The sequence below is a fragment of the Delphinus delphis genome, chromosome 15 (assembly GCF_949987515.2).
Source record: "Delphinus delphis chromosome 15, mDelDel1.2, whole genome shotgun sequence".
NCBI classification, from domain to species: Eukaryota; Metazoa; Chordata; class Mammalia; order Artiodactyla; family Delphinidae; genus Delphinus; species Delphinus delphis.
In genome coordinates this window covers 78,128,861-78,153,679 of record NC_082697.1, presented here as the reverse complement: position 1 = coordinate 78,153,679, position 24,819 = coordinate 78,128,861, and the positions used below count along the sequence as shown (strand labels likewise).

Here is a 24,819-nt window from a genome sequence, read left to right as displayed (position 1 = left end):
TATCCTGCTGTCTGTTCCCACACCTGTGTGCAGGTGCTGTGTGTCCAGGCCTGTCAGAGCTCAAACCCCATCATGCATGTAAGACCCTTAGGTGAAGAAAAGGCCAGCTCTTGATTTGTCCCACCCGGGAAGTCGAGGTGGCCTTGGGGATCCCGGGGGCCTGGTGGGTTAGTGGTGGCATGCCACGCCCTATGGCCCACGGCCACCTCCGCCTCTTCCCTTCCTCCATCCAGGCGACCATGGCCTTGCTGGGAAAGCGCTGCGACGTCCCCACAAACGGCTGTGGGCCTGACCGCTGGAACTCCGCCATCGCCCGCAAAGACGAGATCATCACGAGCCTCGTGTCTGCCTTAGATTCCATGGTGAGGGCCCCTGCCCGTCCCGGGAGGAACGGGGCAGCCAGCCTTCGTAAGCTCTGCTGCTCACAGGAGCCCTCGCCGGCCTGAGCCTCAGAGTCCCCGTCTGCTACGAGGCCCGTCTGCCGACGCCGGGGGTGGGAGGCTTAAGTGAGGTCAAGTGTGTGGGACTCCAGCCCTCGCCCCCTCGCCCCCTCACCCTGTCTTCGTTTCGTCACCTCTTACAGTTGACGTCCCGTCCCTGGGATGGTCACAAGTCTGCCTCCCAGCAGGTCACCTGGAGGGTAATGCGTCAGTGATTCATTAGAAAGCTGTCACCCCTGTTGTTAAAGCCAGGGCTGTAACTGCATCACTCCTCTGGCACCCTTGCCTCCGTACCTAAACCTATAGCAGTTTATCCCAAATGAGAAAATAACAGGGAATTCCCTGGCGGTCTAGCAGTTAGGACTCAGAGCTTTCACTGCCAAGGGCCCGGGTTTGATCCCCAGTAGGGGAACTAAGATCCCATGAGCTGCACGGCTCAGCCAAAAAAACAAAAAAGAGAGGGAGAGAGAAAATAATAACGTCATTTTCCTGTAGACTTTTCCTGGGGCAAGTTCTGTGATAGAGGGTGGGCAGGTGTCTTAAAAAAAAAAAAAAAATTCTGTCTGGCATCAGGTAGCTGCACCCCCTGCATTTTGGTTCAGTGAAGTTGAACTTCAGAGAGGGCAGTACTTTGCCTGATGTCACACAGCATGATCAGTTTTTAAAGTGGGCTCCCAGGGGCAAAGTCTACAGTTTCCCAAGGACAAAGGGCCTCCCTCCAGGCTATTCCAGCTGCAGGCAGCTCAAGGGCTGCTTAGGTGGTATTTGGGGCAGAGGTGGTAGACACCCCTGGGAAGGCCAGCTGGGTTTGACCCCTCCCCTGTACAGAGTGGCCTTCATGAGGAGGGGGGGCCCCAGGAGCTCAGCCCTGTGCCGGTAGCAGTGTCAGCTTGGTGTGGTGGTGGAGGTACAGTTGACACAGGCAGCGACGGCCAATGCCACAGCCACTAGCCACATGTGACAGTCGATATTTAAATTGTAATTTGTGAAAATTAAACAATTCAGTTACTCCATCACACTAGCTTCATTTCAAGAGTTCAGTGGCCACATGTGGCTAGTGGCTGTGGTATCAGACAGTGTAGAAATAGAACATTTTCATCATTGCAGAAATTCCAGGGTCCAGTGCTGGTCTAGAGGGTCTTTCAGAGGGTCCTTGGAGGAGCCAGTGACCCTGTAGCTGTCCTGGTGGCATGAACAAGACAAGCTCCCCCCGCCCTGTGACAAGACCTTTACAGGTTTCCTGAGGGACCTCGTGGGTGACAGCGGCACTTACTTGGCTGTGACTTAACGCCGGCACCCAGCGGGCCTGGGGCCAGGTTCTCAGGCGGCCTGCAGGAAGACTGGGGCCAAAGTGCTGTCCGTTCATCACCTCCTCCCGCCCAGCCTCAGACCCTTTTCCAGGCATTTCCTCCTGACCCCCATTCTCTGTGCCTTTGGGTGAGTCTACTCCCTGCTGTGGCCTCAGCTTCCTCAGCTGAGAAGTGACCATGCAGCGCAGGGAAGGCTCTCCTCCAGCTCTGCTGGCCACTCCTTGGAAACGGTTGAATCCGTTTATCGTCTTTGTTATACAGTGTTGCCACAAGGCAAGGGAGCAGTGGGGTTTGGTTTTCATCTTAGAGAGGCGGAAATGAACACCATCCCTGCCCCCAGGAGCTCCCGGGGGACAGTCCTGCTGGCCCTGAGATGTCCCCAGCTTCCTCACCGGAGCGACTGCAAGCCGGAGCTGGCACTAAAGGCATGATCACGGCTCAGAGAGGTTGTAGAACCTGTCCTAGATCACACAGCAGTGGAACTGCGATTAGAAGCCAGGCTTCCCGACTGTCCGCAGAGCGCTAACTCAGAAAAAAACCAGCATTTATCAAGCACCGACCGTATGCCACGAGCTTTGCAGGCAGGGTTTTCCCAGTGAAGTAGGCCTGAGATGCTGGTGGTCTCGGTCGCAGGGCCCCCTGTGTTAGGGCTTCCTGTGCAGTAGGCCTGCCAATCTCAACTCTGGGGCTGCAAAAAGAACCTCTTTGCCTCATACCCACACGGGATGCCCCGGTTTAGAGACTTTTTCCCACCAGCCGGGCCCCATTGAATCCCCACAACAAGCCCATCACAACTCTGGGAGCTGGGCCGCTTGTCCGCATTCTGCACATTTGGAAATTGGGGCCCAGAGAAGGGCGTGACCTGCAGGAGGAGGCCGATGCAGGATTGAAGCCTGGATCTGTCTGTGCCTTGGTTCTCCTGGGACCCCTCCCACCTCCTCATCCAGGACTTGGAGAGCCCAGGACAGGATCATCCCTGAGGCTGGGGCCAGGCCCGAGGCAGGAAGCCCCCCCCAGAGCAAGGAGGAGGAAGGGGCACAGGCCGCGTCCTCCTCTAGCCCCTGGAACCTTGTCTTCTTCCCCTGACCTTGGCCGAGCTCCGTGGGTGTTGTTCGTTCATTCCCGCTGCAGTCTAAGACCCAGAATGTCGGGACGGTGACCTCTCCCTGGAGCTGCTGGTGGGATCTCGGGCAGCTGGGAGCTCACCTCCCACCCCCCACAGCTGGCACTGGGGGTGTCCAGAGTAGGGGGTCCTTCCCCCGGCTCACACAAAGCTGGTACTGGGGGTGTCCGGAGTGGGGGGTCCTCCCCCCGGCTCACACCCCTGCTCCCCCGCAGTGCTCAGCGCTCTCCAAGCTGAACGCAGAAGTGGCCTGTGTCGCTGTGCACGATGAGAGCGCCTTCGTGGTCGGCACCGACAAGGGGAGGATGTTCCTGAACACCCGCAAGGAGCTGCAGTCAGACTTCCTCAGGTTCTGCCGTGAGTACCCGGGGCTCCAGAGGGCCAGTCCCCACTGTCCCCGAGGGGAGGAGCAACACCGGGTGGCCCTGTGTGGGAGGAGGCACTGGGTAGGAGGGGCTGCCGCAAGCTTCCCAATGTGGCGTCGTCAGGGGCGGCCACCGTTTTCGTTGGAGTCACACAGCAGCCCCTCGGCCGATAGAGACTCCGGGCAGGCCAGACCTAGCTGCCTCCTGTGCTCGTGGACAGAAGGGGACACTGTGGCCCAGTTCCTGTGCGGCCCTGATGCAGGGACCCAGTGCACGTGCTCAGCTAATACTTAGCGCCTGTTGTGGGCGACACCCTTTGAGCACGAACTCGCTTATCCTGACGTCAGAGGCTGGCGCTGACCCTGTTACAGTAGCAGAATCTCGGAGCCGCCTCCTGGTGGCCCGTGGGGATGAAGTGACTGAGGACTTGTCCAGCACGTAGGAAATGCTCTAGAAACGGGAGCAGTTAGGGATGATGTGATAAATAGAGCCACGGGCTGGGCCACGTGCTGGGGCTGTTTACTGTTCCCAGCAGGCTCGGGAAACAGTCATCACCGGTTTACAAATGAGAAAATGAGATGCATTGAGTGTAACCATAGGGGACACACAGCTGACGAGTGATGGAGGTGGAGTTTGCTCTTTCGGCTGCAACCCTTCAAAACGGGGGATGCAGGGACTTCCCTGGAGGTCCGGTGATTAAGACTCCACGCTTCCAATGCAGGGGACGCGGGTTCAAGCCCTGGCTAGGGAACTAAGATCCCACATGCTACGTGGCACAGCCAAAAAAAAAAAAACGAGGGATGCAGCATGGGCACCCCCGGGACTCCTGCCAAGGGGTCCTGCTCGCTCCCGGAAGAGACCAGCCCCAGCACTCAGAGCTGTGAGCCGGGACCCCCGAGGCAGAGGGGTCGTTCTGAAGCCCCCACCTCTTCAATGCTACCTAGGCCGTCAGGGCCCCTCATAAGCAGCCCCGGGCTCTGCACTCTCTCCTCCAAGCATCCCTGGTGCTCACCAGGCTGCACTGTGCTGAAGTGCACGTTCCCCGGCTCTGTGTGTCCCTGCTCACCACTGCCTTTTGTCCCTGCTGTTCCCCACCTGGAAGGCCCTCGCTCCTCCCCTCTGCCTGGCAGATGCCTCCCCAGCCTCCAGACTGACATCCCTCCCGCCCCGGCCCCATCGGTGCCCCTCCGCCCCAGTGCCCATGCCTGACTGCCCCCCACCCCTTGCAGCTTCCTGTGCCCTAAACTTCCATCCACGCCTATGCCCCAGCTTAGCGGTGAGCTCCCGAGGCAGGTCAGCTTCCCCTTCATGGTGGATTAAGTCCTATGGGGTTAGAGCCTGGGCGGGCATTCTAGCCCAGAAGTTGGGACTCAGAGATCTTGGGGTTAAGAGCAGGCCCTAGAGGCAGACACCTGGGGCCACATCCTGGCTCTGCCAGCTGCTGCCTGCTGGACCTCAGCCTCTTCACCTGTGAAAGGGGAGGACAGTGCTACCCTGTCCTGGGTCGATCTGAGGGTTAAACGAATTAATACACGGCGAGCACGTAGAACAATGCCTGGCACTTAGTTTACACTCACTAAACACCAGCTGTTGTTTTTCGCACCGTTATTAGCATTTCCATCACCCGACCCCGGCCTAGGCCTGGACCCTGGGATCAGCCATTTCTGGGGGGGAAAGCTGTTCCCCCCCAACACACACACACACCGTGCTGGGGCGTATCGTTACTGGGGTCCAGCCACTTCCCCAGCCAGCCCCCTCTCCCACCCGGCCCTCAAAACCTGTACCCTCTCCAAGGCTGGGCAGGGGGCTGGACCGGTGTAGGGTGGCCAGTGGCAGGGTCCTGTGGCCCTAGATGGCCAGGCTGGGAGCCAGACTGGGGCCTGGGGCAGGTGCACCCGGCTTCCCAGAGCCAGGCAGATCTGCTATTTATAGCACCGGGAACTTGGCTGGTCTATTTCAAGCTTCTCAGGTCCCAGAGGAGAGCACACTCCAAGCTGGGAGGGGCACCCCCAAGCCCTCTTCTCATCCCCTTTCCAATGCAGTGCCTAGCATCTTCCCAACCCAGGGATCCAGGGACACTCCCAGGCCCCCACCCTGGCCCAGCCTGGCATGAACCTGCCTCTTCCCAGACCCTCAGCTTCCTGGTGGGGTCCCCATTGTCTCCCCATTTGGCAGAGCAGAAAACTAGGGCCTCAACTGGTTAATTCAGAAATAGGTGATGGGGGACTTCCCTGGTGGTCCAGTGGCTAAGACTCCATGCTCCCAGTGCAGGGGGCCCGGGTTCGATCCCTTGTTTGGGGAACTAGATCCCACGTGCATGCCGCAACTAAGAAGTCTGCATGCCGCAACTAAGAGTCCACATGCCGCAACTAAAGAGCCTGCGTGCTGCAACTAAGACCCGGCACAGCCAAAATAAATAAATAATAAATAAATAAATATTTTTAAAAAAAGAAAAGAAAAAAGAAGTAGGTGATGGAACAGACATTCGTTGAACCCCAGTTCTGAGCCAGCCCATCTGGTCTCTCATGAGAGCTCACAGACTGAGGCCCAGAGAGGGAAGGGACTTGCGTAAGGTCACACAGCGAGTTAGAGGTGAGCAGGGATGAATGCCCTCTGCTGGGCACTGGGAACCCTGAGGTAAGCAGCCCTGGCCCTAGGCAGGGCGGTTGGGGCAGGCCTTACTCACCCACTTATTCTTCCTTCATTCATCCATTTGCACTCCGTGTTGGGTGCCCAGCTATAGGGCTTAGCACAGGGCAGGGACGTCCCAGCTCACTGGGCTGGTGGTGTGATGAGTACTCACCATGGCCCCGCATGCTCTGTGTCCCACAGGAGGGCCCCCGTGGAAGGAGCCGGAGGCAGAGCACCCCAAGAAGGTGCCTCGGGGTGAGGGTGGCAGCCGGAACATCCCACGGTCTGCCCTGGAACATGGCTCGGACGTGTACCTTCTGCGGAAGATGGTAGAGGAGGTGTTTGATGTTCTTTATAGTAAGATCCTTCCTCATTCCATTTGGGGCCCCCAGGCGGGTGGGAGCCCCCAGCCCTGCCCAGAGGAGGAGGCCCCCTCCTGCCCCACTACAGGCCCTGGGCGGAACCTCAAGGCGTGGGTTCCTTCTCTCCCCACCCCCAGCCCTCCCTCGTTCTGCATCCCCAGGCGTGGATCTGCCGTCCCAGCCCCGTTCCCTGAACCACCATCCCTACCACCCCTGCCCTGGCGCTGCTCACTGCTCCCTCGTGCCTCGAAGAGGCCCCAGGCTTGCCCTGGTCTGCTCGCCACCAGCCCAGCTCCCTGCTGTCCCCACCTGCCCTGTGACCAAGGGCATGGTCCCAAAGCACAAGTCTGACCACAAAGCTCTTCCCTCCGCTGCCTGCTCGGGCTCCCTGTCACCCTGGGCGTGGCCTCAGACCCTACCACGGCCCGTCCCCAGCCCCCTCCAGCCACGCTGACCCACCTCCTATTCTCCTGCTCATTCTGGCTTCATTTCACACCTGCTGTGACCTTTGGGCCGACCTTCCCCCCCTCGTCCCCAATGGACGCCGCATTGCTCTCTAAGGCTCAGCTCCAGGAAACCCCCAGCTCTGAGCTGGGTTAAGGCCTCCTCTGGGCACCCACTATGCCCTGTGTCCTCACTCGCCCAGTTGCTCTCCAGGATCAGGGACTGTATCTGCTCTTTCTGCTGTTCCTAGCCTGCACTTCAGAGCCCAGCAACAGCGGGCTCTCAGAGGGTGTTTGTTGAATGACTGAGTGAAGGCTAACTGCCCAGCCAAGTACTACCTTTGGGGTGGAAGAGGGGAGGGGACAGGCAGGCCTGGTCTCCCTTGGGAAGTGTCAGGTTGCAGAGTCTCTGGCCCAGTGGTGACCTTCACACTCCCTGGGTGACCTCATGCGGGTCCCTTCCGTCCCTAAGGGTCCCACCCCATGATTTCTAATTTGCTTTATTCCTTTCTTTGGTTCTGTGGAGCAAAGGTCGGGGTGGGGTGGGGGGACTCCTGTCGTTGTCTAGATGTCAGGAGGAGGCCAAGAGGGGTAGGGGGCCCGGAGGCCCTGGTGGGCATGCTGGCCCCAGGGACGGGAGGACTTGTCACGCGTGGTTGGCTGTGCCTCTGCAGACGCTTGCCAGATGCAGGGTTCACGCCCAGAGCCCCCTGCACCCCTGCCCACTCTGCCCCGACCCCCCTTGCCTGCCTCGGGCAGAATCAGAGGTGATTATGAGGGGAGGGGCTTCCTTCTGGCTCCAGGTGGGAGGCAGCAGACGTCTGTGAGCCCAGATGCTCGACCCTCCCTCCCCTCCCCCCTTCCCGCGTGCTCAGCAGCTTCTCATCCTGTCTCTCCTCTCTCTTCTGCTTCCTCTCCATTCCTCTCTTCCTTACCTGCCCTCCTCTCCCTCGCTTTCCTTTTCCCTTCCTTCCTGTGGCTGTTTTCTTGCGGTTTCTCTCCCTCACCCCTCTCTCCTCACCCCCTGCTCGCAGCCCTGGGGCCTGCTTTCCCCTCCACCCAGATGCCCAGAGAGGAGAATGGCGGGGGAAGCAGGGAACCCCCTCGATGGGGCAGCCCCAGCCCTCAGGTGCAGGCCGCAGGCCCCTGTCCACAGCCCCTGCCGCCCCCCTCACCGCCGGCAGGGGCTTATTCTGTGGGAGGTTGGCAGTGAAGGGGCCTCTGGGGTCCTGTTTCCCGGGGATCCGGCACCACAGGGCGTCACTCAGCATGGTCCCAGCTCCGGGGCGCGCCCCGTGCTCACCACAGCCCAGCTGCCGTCTCATACTAGGCCCCCTCCTCGACCCCTCCCACAGGCGAGGCCCTGGGCCGGGCCAGCGTGGTGCCGCTGCCCTACGAGAGGCTGCTCCGGGAGCCGGGGCTGCTGGCTGTGCAGGGGCTGCCCGAGGGCCTGGCCTTCCGGAGGCCGGCCGAGTACGACCCCAAGGCCCTCATGGCCATCCTGGAGCACAGCCACCGGATCCGCTTCAAGCTCAAGAGGTGAGTGAGGCAGCCCGCCTGGGAGCGGCCCGGGGCCGGGTGGCTGGACCCCGGGGGCCAGGCCGGGCCGGGCGATGACCTGCTTCCGTGCGGGCTCAGCCGCTCGTGGCCGCTTGTCCTGCCCGAGGGCAGGGGACTTCAGACTCCCACAGGGGACCCTGGTTGTAAGAGCTCCCAGTCCGATGGCAGAGGTGAGGCAGAAACTCAGTCACAGAGCATGCTCTGAGCCAGGTGTGGAGTCACGGAAGTCTTCCCCGGGGGACTTCTGTGTTGCAGAGAGGCTTGGTTGGGGAAGAAATAGCGCCAGTAGCACTCGAGGTATCAGGAACAGCCCGTGCAAAAGCAGGAGGCAGGAAGCCACATCGTGGGTGCTTGCTTGGGTTGCCAGCCGAGGGCTCCATTAGGGACTGACGGGCTATGAGGTCATGGAGGCTGGGCTGGGGAGGGTACCGATCTCTGGGGCAGCCAGGAAGCAGCCTGAGGGCTGAACGTGGCCCGTCAGGGCTCGGGCACCGCGGCCGGCCAGTGCACGAGCGATGCATTAGGGGGTGCGAGACGATCAGCTGCAGCTGAAAGGATGTGATTGGTGGAGAGGGGGCACAGAGGCCAAGGGGCAGGGCCCAGGTCCTTGGATAGCCCAGCCGTGTGGCCCTGGGCACGTCACACCCCCACCCGGGCCTGCACCCCGACCTGTAAAATGGGGACTGGTCATGCATACTTCACGGGCTGTCGTGTTCTGCAGAGGGAGGGCTCGGGGAAGACATACCCCTGGTGGGACAGGTGGATGAAGCTGTCTTGTGTCCTTTCCTTCACCCAGGCCGCTCGAGGATGGCGGGCGGGACTCGAAGGCCCTGGTGGAGTTGAATGGCATCTCCCTGATAGCCAAGGGGTCTCGGGACTGTGGCCTGCACGGCCAGGCCCCCAAGGGGCCACCCCAGGACCTGCCCCCAACCGCCACCTCCTCATCCGTGGCCAGCTTCCTGTACAGCACCGCCCTTGCCAACCGCACCGCGCGGGAGCTCAAGCAGGAGGCACCCGCCTGCCCTCTTGCCTCCAGTGACCTGGGCCTCGGCCGGCCCGGGCCTGAGCCCAAGGCCCCCACTGCCCAAGACTTCCCAGACTGCTGTGGTAAGCTGCTGCTGGGACTCCCGAGTCTGGGGGGTGGGGGGTGGGGGACAGAGGTCACTCATGCAGGGGCAGCTTCCCAGGGCGGGTCGGGGTGCTCAGGGCTGCAGGGGACACGTCGGAGCAAGGAGCTGGGGCGGGACAGAAGGTGTGGTAGCTCGGACTCAGTCAGACCCCGGGCCTCTGCCCAGTCATCTGTGAACAGTATCCTTGCCTGGGACCAAGAGATGCCCGAAAGGACTCCCAGGGGAGTCTATGGAGGGAGAGAGTAGACATGCTAATCAGGCACGTGCATTTAATGAGCACCTACTACCTCCACCCAGCGTGGATTAGGGGTACTGGAAGCATAAGAAAAGGAACAGCTGGACATGAGAAAGACCTGTGTCCATATTTTGGCCCCTGTACTTAATGGCTACGTGTCCCAGGGCAAATCTCTACCTCTTTGAGCCTCAGTTTCCTCATCCGTAAAATGGAGATGCCAATAGTACCTGTCTCGCTGGGCTGTTACCATGATGAAATGACAGAGCACGTTAGAAATGCACATTCTCAGGCCCAGCCACAGCCCTGCTGAATCTGGCACTTTGGGGGCGGGGTGAGCCCCAGCTGCCTGCAGAGTCCACCAAGTGTTTCCGATGGGTGCTCAAGTTTGAGAACCTCTGTATTAAAGCAGCGAGTCCAGTGCTTGGCACAGAGTAGGTGCTTATAAGTTATACTTAACTGTTATTGTTATTATGAGAAGGAGAAAAAAGGACACCCCCTCCCCGCCACAGCCATGAGGGCTGAGCAGGGGGATGGGACTTATATGCCTGAAACAAGTGTCCCCATCTGTAAAATGTGACCTGGGACGTCCTGCCCTCCCCGATCTGCCATTCGGAGAGCACACGCTGCTAAAGGATGTCTCGGGCCTCTGGTCAGGGAACTTGCCTTGAGTTCATGATCACAGGGCCCAGTCCTGGGTTCTCCCTGGTGGGGGAGACTGTTACCCCAGAGCCCCAGCCCGCGCACTCAGGCCAGATCTGGGGAACCCCTCTTGGGGCCCACCTGGAACCTGTACCTTTCCGCTCCCTTGTCCAGGACAGAAGCCCACTGGGCCTGGCGGTCCTCTCATTCAGAACGTCCATGCCTCTAAGCGCATCCTCTTCTCCATCGTCCATGACAAGTCAGGTAGGACAGTGCCCGTGGCAGCACCCTGACCAGAGTGGGGATCCAGGACTGGGGTGGTGCTTATTACTGAAATGGATGTGTGTCCACTGGGTCTTTGTGAGAGAAAGGAGGAACGGCACCGCACAAGGGACTTGTGGGTGAAACCAGAGTGAAGCCAATATATAATAGTTACTTATTGCTGCATGCCAAATTGCCCCCAAACGTAGCTTAAAATGACAAGCATTTATACCTTACGGTTTCTGTGGGTGAGAATTCGGGAGCAGCTTAGCTGGGTGGTCCTGGCTCAGAATTTCTCAGGATGTCAGCTGGGGCTGTGATCATCTGAAGGCTCGACTGGGGCTGGAGGATCCACTTCCAGCTCACGCATGTGGCTGTTGGCAGGATACCTATTCAGGGCTGCTTCAGTGTGCTCAAAACGTGGCGACTGGTTTCTTGGAGTTAGTGATCTGAGAGAGAGTAAGGAAGGAACCACGTCTTTTATGACCCAGCCTCAGAAATCACTGTCACTTCTGCCATATCCTACCCATTAGAAGTCAGGAACTTGGTCCAGTTCATACCCAAGGGAGAGAGAGGAATTAAACTCCACCTCATGAAGGAACAAGGGTCAAAAGAATATGGAGACAGATTTTAAAAGTACCACACAGAACAGAGAACCAGAAGGTTTGGGATTCATTTGTACCAAAAAGGGATGTAGTGAGACTTTCCAGCAACTTTGCCTTGTGGAGGTCTCAGCCTCACCTTCAGTGAAAGGTTCTTTAAGAAACCTAGTTTCCTGGGATCAGAATGGAGACCACCACTGCCACAAACAAGCTGCATCCCAGGCAGGGAGGGGACCTGGATGTCCAGGCAGAAGGGCATTGTGGGAGGCCGTGGTGGGCAAGAGATACAAGCAGAGATAGGATCTCACCAGATACTAGCTGGGTGATCTCAGGCAAGTTACTCAGCCTCTCTGAGCCTCAGTTTTCCCACCTGCAAAATGGGAATAATATCTATTTCCGCACATTGTCCTGAGGGATTAACTAGGATATTATGCATATTAAGTGCTTAGCACAGATAAGTGCTTAATAAATTTAAGATGTTCCTTTTATAATTTTAATGAACCAAATGATCGCTCTAGTTATTAATATTAAATTGAAGCAGAGGCTTTGGTTTTATGGGAGAGGCCAGCAGGGCTGAGGGTTCGAGGGACTCCAACAGGGCCAAAGCTGGGTGAGACCCCGGGTGCACAAGGCATGAGGGTTAGGTTTTCAAGGTCAAGACTCAGGAGAGGCCCAGGATGGACGGGCTGAGCCTGCACAATAGCTACGGCCATGGGGGTGGACAGAGAGGCAAGAGGCAGCCAAGCCGTGGGGTCCCTGCTCCCACGGGCCCTCACTTGTACCTCCTGTGTTTTGATAGAGAAGTGGGACGCCTTCATAAAAGAAACCGAGGACATCAACACGCTCCGGGAGTGTGTGCAGATCCTGTTTAACAGCAGATATGGTGAGTGGGCGGCGCGGCCCGTGGTGTGGCCCCAGCAGCGCACCGAGCATCTCACTGTGTGGCAGTCGCTCGTGTTCCCCAGCATGACGGTGGGAGCCATATGCTGGCTTCACGCGCCGTCAACGCAAATGTCATCTCCTGTCTGGGTAGGGGGTGGTTGTGTCAATATTTCCCTTCCAGATTCTCCAGGGGGCAGGACTGATGGCAAAGCCCCAGACCTTGGCTCACCTGTGGGAGGCGGGCCGCTTGGGGGGGCGGTGGCGACCATCCGGGAAAACGGCTGTTGGCCTCTTGTGCCTGCAAGTCCCCCACGCACCACCCTGTCTCCTGCCTCCTCACCTTTGCCCGTGCCGTGCCCCCTGCCCAGTGTGCCCTTTGCACGTATTGCAGGCAGACTCCTACCTGTTCGTCAAGACTCAGCTCTTAAAGCTCTGATGGTTCCCTCTCTGTTCCATGTCGCACACTTGATGCGCCTTGTCTGTATCTGTCCCCGTGAAAGCCAGGACAGGACCGGCCCCTCTGTGCCCCCAGCACCCAGGACAGAGCCGAGCTCAGAGCACGTGTCGGCTCACTGCACTGTGGGCAGCAGACACAGGTGGTAACCGGGGCAGGGGTGCCCTCCACGTGGTAGAGCTTCAGCCAAGTGCAAAGTGTGGCCACTCGTTGGCTAGACAGCAGGGGCTGGACCAGATGGACCTGTAAGCCCTTCCCGCTCTGGGTCCTGGGACCCCCGAGTGCCCTCCCACACCTGGTCTCCTTTGTCCCCTCAGCAGTCCTCGCTCACTCTCACTTATTCGCTCAGCCTCTGTTGCGCTCCGTCTATAAGCCCCGCTCAATGGTCAGACGCAGCGTGGCTCTGGCCAGGGTGGGTGGCTGTCAGTCACTGCGGAGATGACGCAGGTACCCACAGATCACTCATCACGCAGGCGTGATGTTATTGAACCCCACTTGAATCACGCAGCCCCTCTCTGGGGCAGCCCCTCTGCACGATGGGACCAAGGGAGGGGGCTGGGGGGAGGGGCACCACCCAGAGCTGCAGGGACAGAGAGGAGGGTCCCGGGCCGCCTACATGTGCGGGTGAGGGGAGAGCACTGCCCTGGGAGTCCACGGACACTCGCTGGATGCCCTGGAGATGGCCAGTCTCCTTGCCTAACATTGGCTTTCTCACCATGAGCAGACCAGACGTGCCGGGGTAGGGCTTCACTGCCCTCCCTGCCCTCCCTCCCCTCCTGCTTGGCTACGAAAAAGCCTCTCTCTCTACTCACAACACTTCTGACAGCAGGAGTGTGGGTTTTCCACGCCACGCAACCCTCCAGTTCTCTGTGGCCACCAGCTGGGGGCCCTACAACTCGATTCAATTCTGACCCTAACTCCCCGGAGTTACACAGACCCCTCCCCAGGTGAAGGGCTCAGTGCCCCAAGGCAGCACCCCACTTCAGACGCCAGTCACAGGTAGTGGGTCCCCAGGGTACCCACACTTCCATCCAATTTGGCTGCACACCCATGTGGTTCCCAGGACCCCCCTCCGCGGGTTCGGCAGTTTTCCATAATGGCTCACGGAACTGAGGGAGGAAACACTTTGCTTCTCTTGACCTGTTTATTACAAAGGATACAGATGAAGAGGTACATGGTGAAAGGTCCGGAAGGGTCTTGAGCACAGGAGCTTCTGTCCCCATGGAGCCTAGGGTGCACCAGCCTCCTGGCACGTGGAAGCTCTCTGAACCCCTTCGGTTAGAGTTTTTACAGAGGTTGCATTAAGTGGGTGTGATTGATTTAACCGTTGGCCATTGGTGATGAGCTCAGCCTCCAGCCCCTGTCCCCTCGCAGGAGTGGGGGATGTTTCCAACCCTCTAATTGCGTTTTTGGTTTTTTTTTTTTAATTAATTAATTTATTTTTGGCTGCGTTGGGTCTTCTTTCTTTAACTTTATTTTTAGTTTATTTATTTTTGGCTGCCTTGGGTCTTCGTTGCTGCACGCGGGCTTTCTCTAGTTGCGGCGAGCGGGGGCTACTCTTCCTTGCGGTGTGCGGACTTCTCACTGTGGTGGCTTCTCTTGTTGCGGAGCACAGGCTCTAGGCACACGGGCTTCAGTAGTTGTGGCACGTGGGCTCAGTAGTTGTGGCTCGCAGGCTCTAGAGCACAGGTTCAGTAGTTGTGGCACACAGGCTTAGTTGCTCCGCGGCATGTGGGATCTTCCCAGACCAGGGCTCGAACCCGTGTCCCCTGCATTGGCAGGCAGATTCTTAACCACTGCGCCACCAGGGAAGTCCCTCTAATCGCGTTTTGAGCCCCCTACCTTGTGCCAGGCACTCAGACCAACTCTGGTCTCAAGGTGCTTCAGCAAGTGGCTGAGGTGGGTCTGCAGTACACGCAGTGGTGCTCGGTAGTACGTTCGAGTATGTAGTAACGTGCAGGGGTGGGGGCCCTCAGAAGGGGAGGACAGCTCAGAGAAAGGTGAGGTTTCTCAATAGGCTTGGGGAGTCAGGGGAGGCTTCATGGAGGAGGTGTTCTTTGATCCACCCTGGGGCCTGGGAGGCTTGGTCACGTGGGCTTGGTGGGCTGGGCCATCCTGGTTGGGGTGGGGCTGAGCGAGGCCCCGTACTGCAGGGGGCTGTCTGTACCCAAGTTTCTCCCCTCCCTCCCTAGACAGGTGTGAGCAGGGCGGGGAGTAGGGAGAGGGGAGCTGGGGAGGGCTGGCTCTGTCCACATTGGGTGGGTTCTGCCCCACCACTGCGGGCATGACAGCTGCCAGTCTTCCAGTCTGTCATGCGTGCTGGATGTTTCCAGAATGTTGAGCCTTTCCTGGAGGTCAGCACTTGGGCCCACCACCATGGCCAAATCCAAGGAGGAGTGTCGGGCTTGGGGTGGTTGAGACCTTGCCCCTCCTCAGGCCAGAGCTCCCTCTGAGCTGTCCCTTCCGCTGCCCTGGGGAGAAGCTGCCGCCCGCCGCCCCGCCCCCATGAGTACTGGGGGTTCCTGTGGCAGGGGTGGGGATGTTTGGCAGCCTGAACAGTCCTGCAGATCCAGGACGAGCAGGTCCTGCTCCTGGTTCGCCCTTTCAGCTACCAGCTCCGGGCCAAGTGGGCCCGCGATGTTGCTGGGGGTGCAGAGGGGGGAAAAAGAAACAGAAAAGACATGGGGGGAGCCCCAGGCTTGAGGAAACCTCAAGCAGTGTCTTGAGGAAACCAAAAGCAGTGTCTCTGTCACCCGGGGGGGGTTGAGATTACACCAGGGTCTAAGGGTTGTGCATGGCAGCTCCATCCTCCTCTTCCAGGTGGGCAGCAGCTGGAGGCTGCGCGGGCTGGAGGTTTTGTGCCCTGGGCTGAAAAGACAGGCCTAGCAAGTCAGATGAACCCGAGGGGAGGTGGATTCACGTAGACTCGAAGCAGCCAAGAGCCCATCGCTCAAGTGCTGGGGCTGGGGGGTGGCTGGTGACGCTGGGGTTCGGGGGAAGAGACGGGTTTGACGGCTGCTGAGATGGTGAGGGTTTAATTAGACGATGAGCTAAGTGTGACTTCACAGTGAGACCTGGCTGCCAAAGCCTCCAGCGCAGGCCTGGGCCGCATCAACAGAAAAGCAATCTTGGCGGTGCCCCAGGGAGGGCCACAGGCAGGCGACTCTGCCCTGCCCCGGTCCTGGCATGACTGCAGGGGTCTGGCTGTGGGCTGCCACTTGTCAGAACACAGACACATCCTGGCATGGCCCGAGGAGCCAGGCCAGGATGGGGAGGGGCCTGAGGAACAGTGAGGAGACGTGGAACCCTTGGGACAGGTTGGAGTGACCCTTGGGAGAGGCAGGAGTGAAGGGGACACCCAGCTCAGCTCGCCTCCCAGGCCTCGGGGCCCCATGAAAGTACCATCAAGCACATAGTAGGTGCTCAAGAAGTATTTGGTGAGTGAATGAATGAAAAGGAGGAGCTGGGGTGTATGAGTGACTGAAATGGCACAGGACCGCACCTAATGGTTTGGAGGAAAAGAGCAAGTAACCACTTCCTGAGCTCGGGTTCTGTCTACACTGCTGTTGACAAAGCTGTCGGCTTCCAGCGGTGTCTCCTGTCACTGATGAGTGAGCAGAGTGCTGGGCCCCCCCTGGAGGAAAGGGCACACCTGTACAACTGGGAGCATCTGGCCAAGAGTCCACCTCCAGCCTGGAAGCTTCCCTCAGCCGCTCATTCACTCCCAAATATGCAGGAAGCAGCTACTACGTGTCCTGCCCTATTTTAGGTTCCAGACAGTGAACCAACGCACAGTGAATATGTTTGTAACGTCAGATTATGATAAATGTGGGATGAAAAACAAAGCAGGGTGGGCTAGGGAGGGATGGAGGGGGCTGTTTTAGGCTGGTGAAGTGACATTTGAGCAGATGCTTGAATGGAGAGAGGGAGGGAGGGAAGGGTATGGTGATCTGGAAGAAGAGTGTCTGAGTAGACAGAAGAGCAGGTGCAAAGGCCCTGGGATGAGTGCGCGCTTGGCGTGTTAGGGAAGCACCAGGGAGGCCAGAGAGACCGGGGTGAGCAAGTAGAGGGGTGAAAGATAAGGCCAGAGGTGATGGGGTCCTGGTCACGTAGGGCCTTGTAGGACTTCGGCCATCGCTGAGTGGGAGGGGAGCCTATGGGCCTTTTTTAAGAGAGTAGTGATGTATTTGGTGTTTCAGGAGGATCCCTCTGGCTGCTGAGTGGCCAGAGTGGTGCCTGGGAGGTGGGAGGTGGTGATGACCAGGCCCTGGGGCCCTGCATGTCCCGCAGCCTCCATCCCGCGTTCAGCCTTGCCGTTGCCCTTCCAGCGGAAGCCCTGGGCCTGGACCACATGGTCCCCGTCCCCTACAGGAAGATCGCCTGCGACCCGGAGGCTGTGGAGATCGTGGGCATCCCGGACAAGATCCCCTTCAAGCGCCCCTGCACCTACGGGGTCCCCAAGCTGAAGCGGATCCTGGAGGAGCGGCACAGCATCCACTTTGTCATTAAGAGGTAGGGGGTGGGGTGCAGGGGGGCAGGGCTGGGCAGGGGGGCGACGGCAGGCACGAGGCAGGGCCCTGGGGAGGCAACAGGGGTCAGGAGCGGAGCGAAGGGGTTCTGTAGCCTGACAGCTGCGTGGCCGCCTCCTCCCGGCCTCTTTTGAGTATTGAATGGAGAAATGGAGGCACAGTGCCTGACCCGAGTAGGCGCTGGCTAAGCTCTCAGAGGTGTTTTCCTGCCACCGAAGAAGACCTGAGGCCTTTGTACTTACCTCCCTTCAGAGAGGAGCCCACCTGAGCTCAGGTGGGGCTGGGCCAGCCTCTCCCTTTCTGCACCTCCCATCGGACTACCCTGCCTGCTGGTAGTTTGTCCACCTTTCCTGTCCTCCCAGGTGGCCAGTTTCCCTGGTGCAGGTGCGGGTGGGCGGGAGAAGGCAGAGCACTATGGACTCTGGAACTGCAGCCCCTTCCCCCCGGCCTGCTGCCACCCACCCCCCAGGCTTGTCTCCCAACTCCCACAGGGGGCTTTGTCCTCACAGCTGGCCGGACTCACCAGCGAGCGGGCATCCCCAGGCAATGCCAGGCTTCCTGGGATTGCTTCCTCCTAAATAGTTAGAGAGGGAGGGGGCCAGAGGCCATGCCGTCCAGCCCCCTGCCTCCAGCAGCACTGCCTGCGTCGGGCCCTTCCCAGGCATCCATTCTGGGAGCCCGCTGAGGGCGTGGCTCCCAGCGTGTGCACGCGCCCACGCGCCTGCTTGCTTGTTGCCCTAGACTGTAAGCAGGGACTGTGTGGCTCGTGGCTGAATCCCCAGCGCCCACAGCAGTCCCTGGCATGCAGGAGATGCCAGTCCATATCTGTGGAATAAAAGGATGGATGGATGAAAGTGCTTGTCCACATTTGGACTCAGGCCATCTAACTTGTTAGAGCTTAGGAAATAAACAGGGTAATAGGAGAGAGAAAAATGGTGGGTGGGTGAGGAGGAGACCTGTTTAGGGTGGCCCGGGGGCCTCTGAGACAAGGTCCCATTGGTTAAGCCAGAGCTGGGAGGTTGAGAAGGGCCGCCTGCACCCAGCTGGGCAGTGTCTGGGCAGAAGAATTGACCTCAGTGAGCAGCCCAGACGGCTGGGGTGCAAGAGGGTGGGGATTGACCCTGAGAGCGTGGAGTTGTTCTGAGCCTTGGGAAGGACCTCTGCAGGGTTGCTGGATGCCAGAGCTGGGGTCTGCCCGGCCCCCTGGCTGCTGGGGGAGAACGGACTCTAGAGAGCAGAAGCAGGAGACTGGCGAGGAGGCTGCTGCAGCCGTGGGCCAGGCCAGCGTGGTGGGCACAGGGAGAGAGCAGCTGGGTTGGGGATGGAATCTGAGCGGTGACGGGGTATGCTGGTGAGTGGACCGTGCAGGTGGGGAGAGGAGTGGGGAGGAAGGGTCACCCCCATGTTTCTGAGTGAGTTCACCTTGGAGGAGATCAGGAGATGGAATTTTCAGAAGCCCAGCTGAGAGGTCAGAAGCTCGTGAGGGAGGTCTGGGAGTTAGAGATGAAAATCTGAGAGTTGGCAGCGTGGGCCAGGAAGGGATCACGGGCAGGAGAGAAATAGAGAAGAGAGGGGCAATTCCCCGGCGGTCCAGTGGTTAGGACTCCACTCTTGCCTGCTGAGGGCCCGGGTTCAATTCCTGGTCAGGGAACTAAGATCCCACAAGCCATGCAGCGTGGCCAAAAACAAAAAAAGAAAGAAAAAAAAAAAAGAGAAAAGGTGGAGAGGACTCAGATGGACTCTGGGATCCCCACGTTAGAGGCTGGGGCCGCCAGCAGAGGAGGCTGAGAGTGGCCAGGGAGCTGGGCGGGTGTCTCACTGCCACCGAGGGAGGTGACTCTGAGAGTCAGCTCTGACTGTGGGGCACGCCTGCTCAGAACCCTTCCCCGCTCCCCCACTCTCCGTGAGCCCCGGTGTAGCGGCTCCCAGGGTACCACAGTCCAGCCCGTCAGCAGCCACCGTGCCCGCCCTAGTGCTGCTCCGCCTTCCCTCCTGTTTCTCTGAACTCCTGCCTCCTCACGTGCCTCCAGCCATCACTGAAGCCCTTTCCTTTGCCTGGAGCTGCTCCCCGCCCTCCTTCCCACCTGTCCTGTCTTTCAAGGCTCACTATTCTGTCTAGAAGCCCTCCCCTGTCCTCAGTCGGAAAGAATTTCCCCCTTCCGCAGCAGATGGCTTCTTCCCCCCATCCGCGTCCCCACCAGCCCCCCATCACCCTGATCACTGGCGGCAGTGGGACCACATCTGAGCCACCTCTGTTCCCTCTCAACCTCTACCAGGGGTCCCACTTGATAAATCATTCTGGAGGTGGATTTGAAATCATTCGAGGGAATTCCCTGGCGGTCCAGTGGTTAGGACTCTGCACTTCCATTGCTGAGGGCCTGGGTTCGATCCCTGGCTGGCTGGGGAACTAATATCCCGCAAACCGAGTGGCATGGCGGGGCCAAAAACAAAATCATTCGGCCTTCTGTCAGGTAGTGCCTCCTGTTGTCTAGCTTAAGTCTCTCTTGCTGCTGCCTAAGTCCTTTTCCTTCAGTTGACTCCTGGTAGCAAGGGAGGAGGCTAGGAGAGCAGAAAGCAGCAAGGGCATCCCAGTGACCCCTTACATTCCTGACCGTGGTGTTTGAGTCCTCACTGTGGCTGACCTTCATCTCCCTCTATCCAAACTGTAGGTCGTTTAACCCTTCACTAGTATTTGCCAGGCGCCTCCTGCAGGCCCAGCCCTTCACTGAGCTCTACTGAGGACTTCACGAAACAGCAGGCACAGTCCCCATCTGCCCCCAGGGGCTACCGCGAGTCATGGGGGGTGGTCACTCCTGCGATGAGTCCTGGGAGCATCAAACAGCATGTTTCCAGGTGTAGACTCGATGGCATCTGAGCAGCAAGCCTGTGGGGCTTCCTGGAGGAGGAGGCTTGGCATCAGGCCGACTGGGCTTGAAGCCACACAGCACGTGAAAACCTTGGCTAGCACTTCTCTTCTGAGCCTCAGTTTCCTGATTTGTAAAAATAGGGACAATGATGCCCTATTCCTCAGGTTTTTCTCAACATAGTATGAGGAGGTAGACATAACATACCTGGCATGAAATAGATGCTCAATAAACGCGAGTCTTCTCCCTTGACCTCATCTCCTTCACGTAGAGAGAAGTAGTTAATCAGTGCTGACAACCCGGGTTTGAATCCTGGCCCTACCATTTTCCAGCTGTGTGTCCTTGGGCAAGTTACTTAACTGCTCTGCCTTACTTTCCTCGTCTATAAAATGGGGCTAATGAGGCAAATTCCCTGGTGGTCCAGGGGTTAGGGCTCTGCGCTGCCACTGCAGGGGGCATGGGTTCGATCCCTGGTGGGGTAATTAAGATCCCACATGCTGCACCGTGTGGCTAGAGAATAAAATAAAATAAAATGCGGCTAATGATTGTTCAGGCCCCACAGTGCTGATGGGAGACTACATGGATGTGAGCAACGTGCTTAGAACAGAGGCTGCTCCTTTCTGAGCCCCAGTGCATTTTCACTGTTGCACGTCCCAGCCTCGTCAGGGAGACATTCGAGATCACATCTGCGATCGTCCTAGCAGAAGGGAGTCAGAGAACAGAGAGCTTAGGAAGCAGCCAGGAGGGGGAGTTGCCACCCCAGCCCAGGTGTCTGCAGTGCGGGGGAGGTCAGGGTGCTCTCCTGACAAAAGGGAGAAGCCCCTTGACAAAGCCTGTGGGTCTTGTTATTAGTGGAAGGGGGCTTCCTGGCCCCTGGGTCCCCAGTCATGCCCAGCCCTGACCCCTAAATCCCCGGTTTCTACCAGGACACAAGCCCAGAGCGAGAGGCTCTGAGTTCACATGTGTCGGTTCTACCTAAGGGAGGACTTCAGAGGGAAAAGTGTCTGGAGGGGGTCCTAGAACTCTGCAGTGTGCAACAGCGACCCTTGTTCAGTGCTCATCAGGTGGGCCTTGCAGGCCGGGCAGCCCATGAGGGCGTCTGTCACAGCATCGGAGCCACGTGAGATCAGACTTTCTCCCTGTCATCCGTCTCCCCGCTCCCCACCCACCAACTCCTCTAGGAACTGCAGGCCAAGGTGTCACACCCCCTCCCTTGTGCTCCCTGATAAGTAAATATAGCCATAAATAATAAAACCTGCTGTTAACGCTGGGAGCCTCCCCGTCACTGGGTGGAGCTGAGGAAGCGTGCCTCAGAGTGGAAGCCAGTTCTCTCCAGAATTATGCCCTGTGGCTGCCTCTCGGCCTTGGGGGACCCAGACGAGCATGAACCTCCAGGAACAGTGGGGGAAGCTTGCGCCTCTCAGAATAAGAACAGGATGCCGTGCCTGGGGTCTCACCGCCCTGGTAACCCACACGCTCTACCTTCTGTCACTGACCTTTTCGCCTGTTTGAATTTCCCTCTGGGCCCGGCTTGGGCACTGTCGGCCCCCTTGTATTTGGACTCAGACAAGCGGGACTTCATTTTTCCCATGTCGCCTCTGGGGGTGCCAGTTTAGGGGCCAAAGCCCTGTCCCCTTGTCCAGCCGCTCCATGGCACGCAGGCTCTGCTGCAGGCCCCCCAGACCAACTGCCTGAGGCTCCCCAGCCCGCTGGGAGCCACCCTGGTGGGGTCTGGGAGCAGAGCAGAAAGAACAGCAGCCCTGCAGGTAGGCAGCCAGGTGATCCCAGCTCCCTCGCTGACCTTTACTCCATCCTCGTTTTCCAGGAATAAGAACTCCAGGTGTCTTATCAGGATGACTCAGGAGTCCCCAAATGGCCCCTGGGCCCCTAGCCATCCCCCCTCCAAGCCATCCTCTGTGTGGTGATGGAGTGATCTGAGGGTGCCATGCGCCCTGGGGGCTCCCCGTTGCCCACGGTGTAGAGACCACATGCCTGGGCACAGCACGGAAGGCTGGTCACCTCCCACAGGACGCTTCCAGCCGGCCAGATGGAGCTGCCAGCCCTCCCTGTGCCTTTACCTGGACAACCTCTCAGCCCTCCCACCTGGGCTCGCCATCCCCAACTCCGTGAAGTCTTTCCTGACCCCCTCCCTGCTTGGGTCCCCTTGGCTTCTGAGACAAACCGGAGGGGTCCCGCATGTCACGCTGTGAGGCTGTGATCTGGAACGCTCCCGGCTTGTGCCACCGACAGAGCTTCCTGGGAGCAGGGCCTACCCCTTGCCTGTCGCTGAGACACAGGGGGTGGTGGGTAAAGGCTGCGGAGCTCTGGTGGGAAAGGGGTGTGAGTTATCCTCCAGCTGTGGCCGAGGAGAGCTCAGGGCCGGAGGAAGCCCCGCCCCCCACCCTGGGCTGTTGAGATGAATAGGTTGGACCCTCCGGGACCCCACAGGGGCTGGCCAGTGCCTTCCCTGGCTGCGGAGAAATGGTTCGGGATGTCTGGTTGTTTGGCGGTATCTGGCTATCCCGGACCGTGCCCTCTTCTGCCCCCATGTGAGGCCAGCCCGGTGCCCAGGTCTGCAGCCATGCATGTGGGACTTGAGTGACCGTCACTGAGGGGACCTGGAGGCCGGCTCCCCTCTCATGCCCATCTCTCCTCTCTCCCCAGGATGTTCGATGAGCGAATTTTCACAGGTATGTGTGGGTACCGTCTAGTCTGTTCCGAAGCCGCCAAGCTGATGCCCCCAAGAGTGCTTCAGCTGCCACCACACCGGACCCGAGGGAGCCTGGGTGTGGCTTCTGTATCCGGGGGCCCCAGCTCCCAGGCGCAGACAGACTGTCAGGACCTCCCCTCCGGACATGGGAAGCCCCGGATGGGGAATAATAAAGCTGACATTTGCTGAATTCTAACATGTGATGGTTACTCTCCTAAGCTGTTAGCATATTTAATTTTAATTTAATTTAGTTTTCAACAGTCCTATAAAGTGGGTTCTGGCTTTTTCCCTAAAGTCTAGCTAGTGAGCACTGGGGTCTAGATGCAAACCGAAGTGCCCAGGCCATGACCAGTGGGTGGCCTGCCTCTCAGGAGGAAGAGGCGGACTCTGCCAGGTGCAGCAAAGGGAGCACGGATCTTGGGGTGCAACATATCTGAGCCCCAGTACCAGCCCTACCTCCCCCCAGCTTTGGGACCTTGGGCACGGTCATGTGGGCCTCAGTTTCCACATCTGTGAAAAGATAAGAGCACCATCCTCTGGGTTCCTGGGATAACTAAATGAGAGAATGGTCCCATGGTACAGCCTTGGGAGAGACTCGGTCCCTTTCCCAAGGGCTCCCTCAGCCCCAATAGCATAGCCCCTGTCCTGAGGTCAGGACAGCCGTTTCTGGCTTCTTCCTCCTGCCAAATCCTCTGAGATCCCCGTCATCCTTATTCCTCATCCCAGGGGAGGCATCTCTCCCTGGACCCCTTCCTGGCTTGGCTGGACATGGAGGCCACAAGAAGGAGGGACAGAGGCCAGACCACCTGAGGGGTGCCCCCAGGAGCTTCCCCCAGAGGCCCCTGCTGGGTGCCCCGCAGGCAGAGGAGGCTGGAGAACCTTCGCCTTGACCACCCTGCCCCTCCCCGGCTCTCCCCCCAGGGAACAAGTTTACCAAAGACCCCACAAAGCTGGAGCCAGCCAGTCCGCCCGAGGACATCTCTGCGGAGGTCTCCCGTGCTGCCGTCCTGGACCTGGCTGGGACTGCTCGGTAAGGCCACAGCCTGGCTCTGCGCCAGCTCTGCAGGGAGGAGCGAGGCCTAGGGCTGGCTGGAGGATGCTGGGCCCAGCGTCTCACTCCACCTGGACACCCCGCACAGGGTTATCCCGCACAGGCACCTGTACGCCTCACCCCACTGTGGGCCAGGGAGAATCTAAAGGGACCCAGAAGGAGAACAGAGATTTCGCCAATTTTCTTCCACCTGGAGGATTCTTGTCACCCTCTTGGGATCTAGCCATACGTTATCTAGTCTCAAAAGCCTTCCCTGGCACCCAGACTAGGTCAGGAATCTGCCCTGCATGTCCACGAGGCCTCGCACTCAGCTCATGGCCTGGTCGCCATTCACCAGTGCCCCCCACCCAGGGCCTGGGCTCCTGGGGGCCAGGGACGGGCCATCTATCCCGGAATCCCCACGTCCAGCCCAGGCCTCCCCGACAGTTCTATGAATGAACCGAATCCTCCATCCCAGGGTCCTGCCCAGCTTCACTCCCCAAGCCCCTCCCCAGACTCCTGAACCCTCTCCAGGCGGGTGGTCCCTACAGCTCTCAGTGCCCCCAACAAGCACTGATCAAACCCCCACTGCACTAAGTGGTGGGGCTCCTAGACTGACCAGTCCCAGGCCTCAGGAGCTCCCAGCTGGTGGGCAAGGTGGACGCCCAGCACGTCACCCCAGGGTACAGATCAGGAGCTCGGCTGGGGCAGCCAGGAGACTGCTGTCCGGGAGACGGGGCACTGGGGGTATTGCTGGCGTAGGGGGGGAGCGGCGTGGATCCCGCTGGGATGGGAGCAGATGTGGTCAGGGGTGCATTTTGAATTGGCAGCCGCCGTGGGCCGCTGACTGCCTGGAGGGGGAAAGCTGGGGCTGATGCCATGTCATTTCTCGGCTTCCTTCCCACAGGTCGGACAAAAGCAGTCTCTCTGAAGACTGTGGGCCAGGTGAGGAGCTGGACCCCACTGCGTGTGTCTGGGGTGGGAGGGCGTCCACCAGCCCCACTCAGCAGCTCTGGGGAGGAGGCCGGCTCAGAGCCTGGGTATTCATGAATGTCCTCCGTCCACCCCTGTCCCCTGACCCTCCCCCAGGCCGCAGAGCATGCTGGGAGCTCGCTGGGGGCCGGGAGGGGGAGGTGGGATGTGGGTGGCTTTGTGGGAGACCTGGATTCGGGTATCACCTCTGCCTCCACATCCTTGGCGATGCAGGTCTCAGTTGCCAGGTCTATACGTTGTATCTACCTATAGCTCA

The 24,819-nt window shown here is 59.1% G+C and overlaps 1 protein-coding gene across 5 annotated transcripts in view; it reads left to right on the top strand.

The window, feature by feature from the left end:
- The window catches only part of GTF2IRD1 (GTF2I repeat domain containing 1), a 111,747-nt gene that overhangs the window by 34,354 nt on the left and 52,574 nt on the right, over positions 1-24,819 (top strand). For 4 of the 5 annotated variants that reach the window (XM_060033132.1, XM_060033134.1, XM_060033131.1 and 1 more), the window contains exons 2-12: positions 234-362; positions 3,089-3,230; positions 6,071-6,226; positions 8,030-8,213; positions 9,031-9,341; positions 10,413-10,502; positions 11,901-11,984; positions 16,766-16,949; positions 22,495-22,520; positions 23,462-23,570; positions 24,478-24,515. In XM_060033132.1, coding sequence (XP_059889115.1) covers positions 240-362; positions 3,089-3,230; positions 6,071-6,226; positions 8,030-8,213; positions 9,031-9,341; positions 10,413-10,502; positions 11,901-11,984; positions 16,766-16,949; positions 22,495-22,520; positions 23,462-23,570; positions 24,478-24,515 — 1,447 coding nt within the window. In that variant the 5' untranslated portion in view covers positions 234-239. The remainder of the gene's footprint in view (positions 1-233; positions 363-3,088; positions 3,231-6,070; positions 6,227-8,029; positions 8,214-9,030; positions 9,342-10,412; positions 10,503-11,900; positions 11,985-16,765; positions 16,950-22,494; positions 22,521-23,461; positions 23,571-24,477; positions 24,516-24,819) is intronic. The other variant, XM_060033135.1, reaches the window with a different exon arrangement.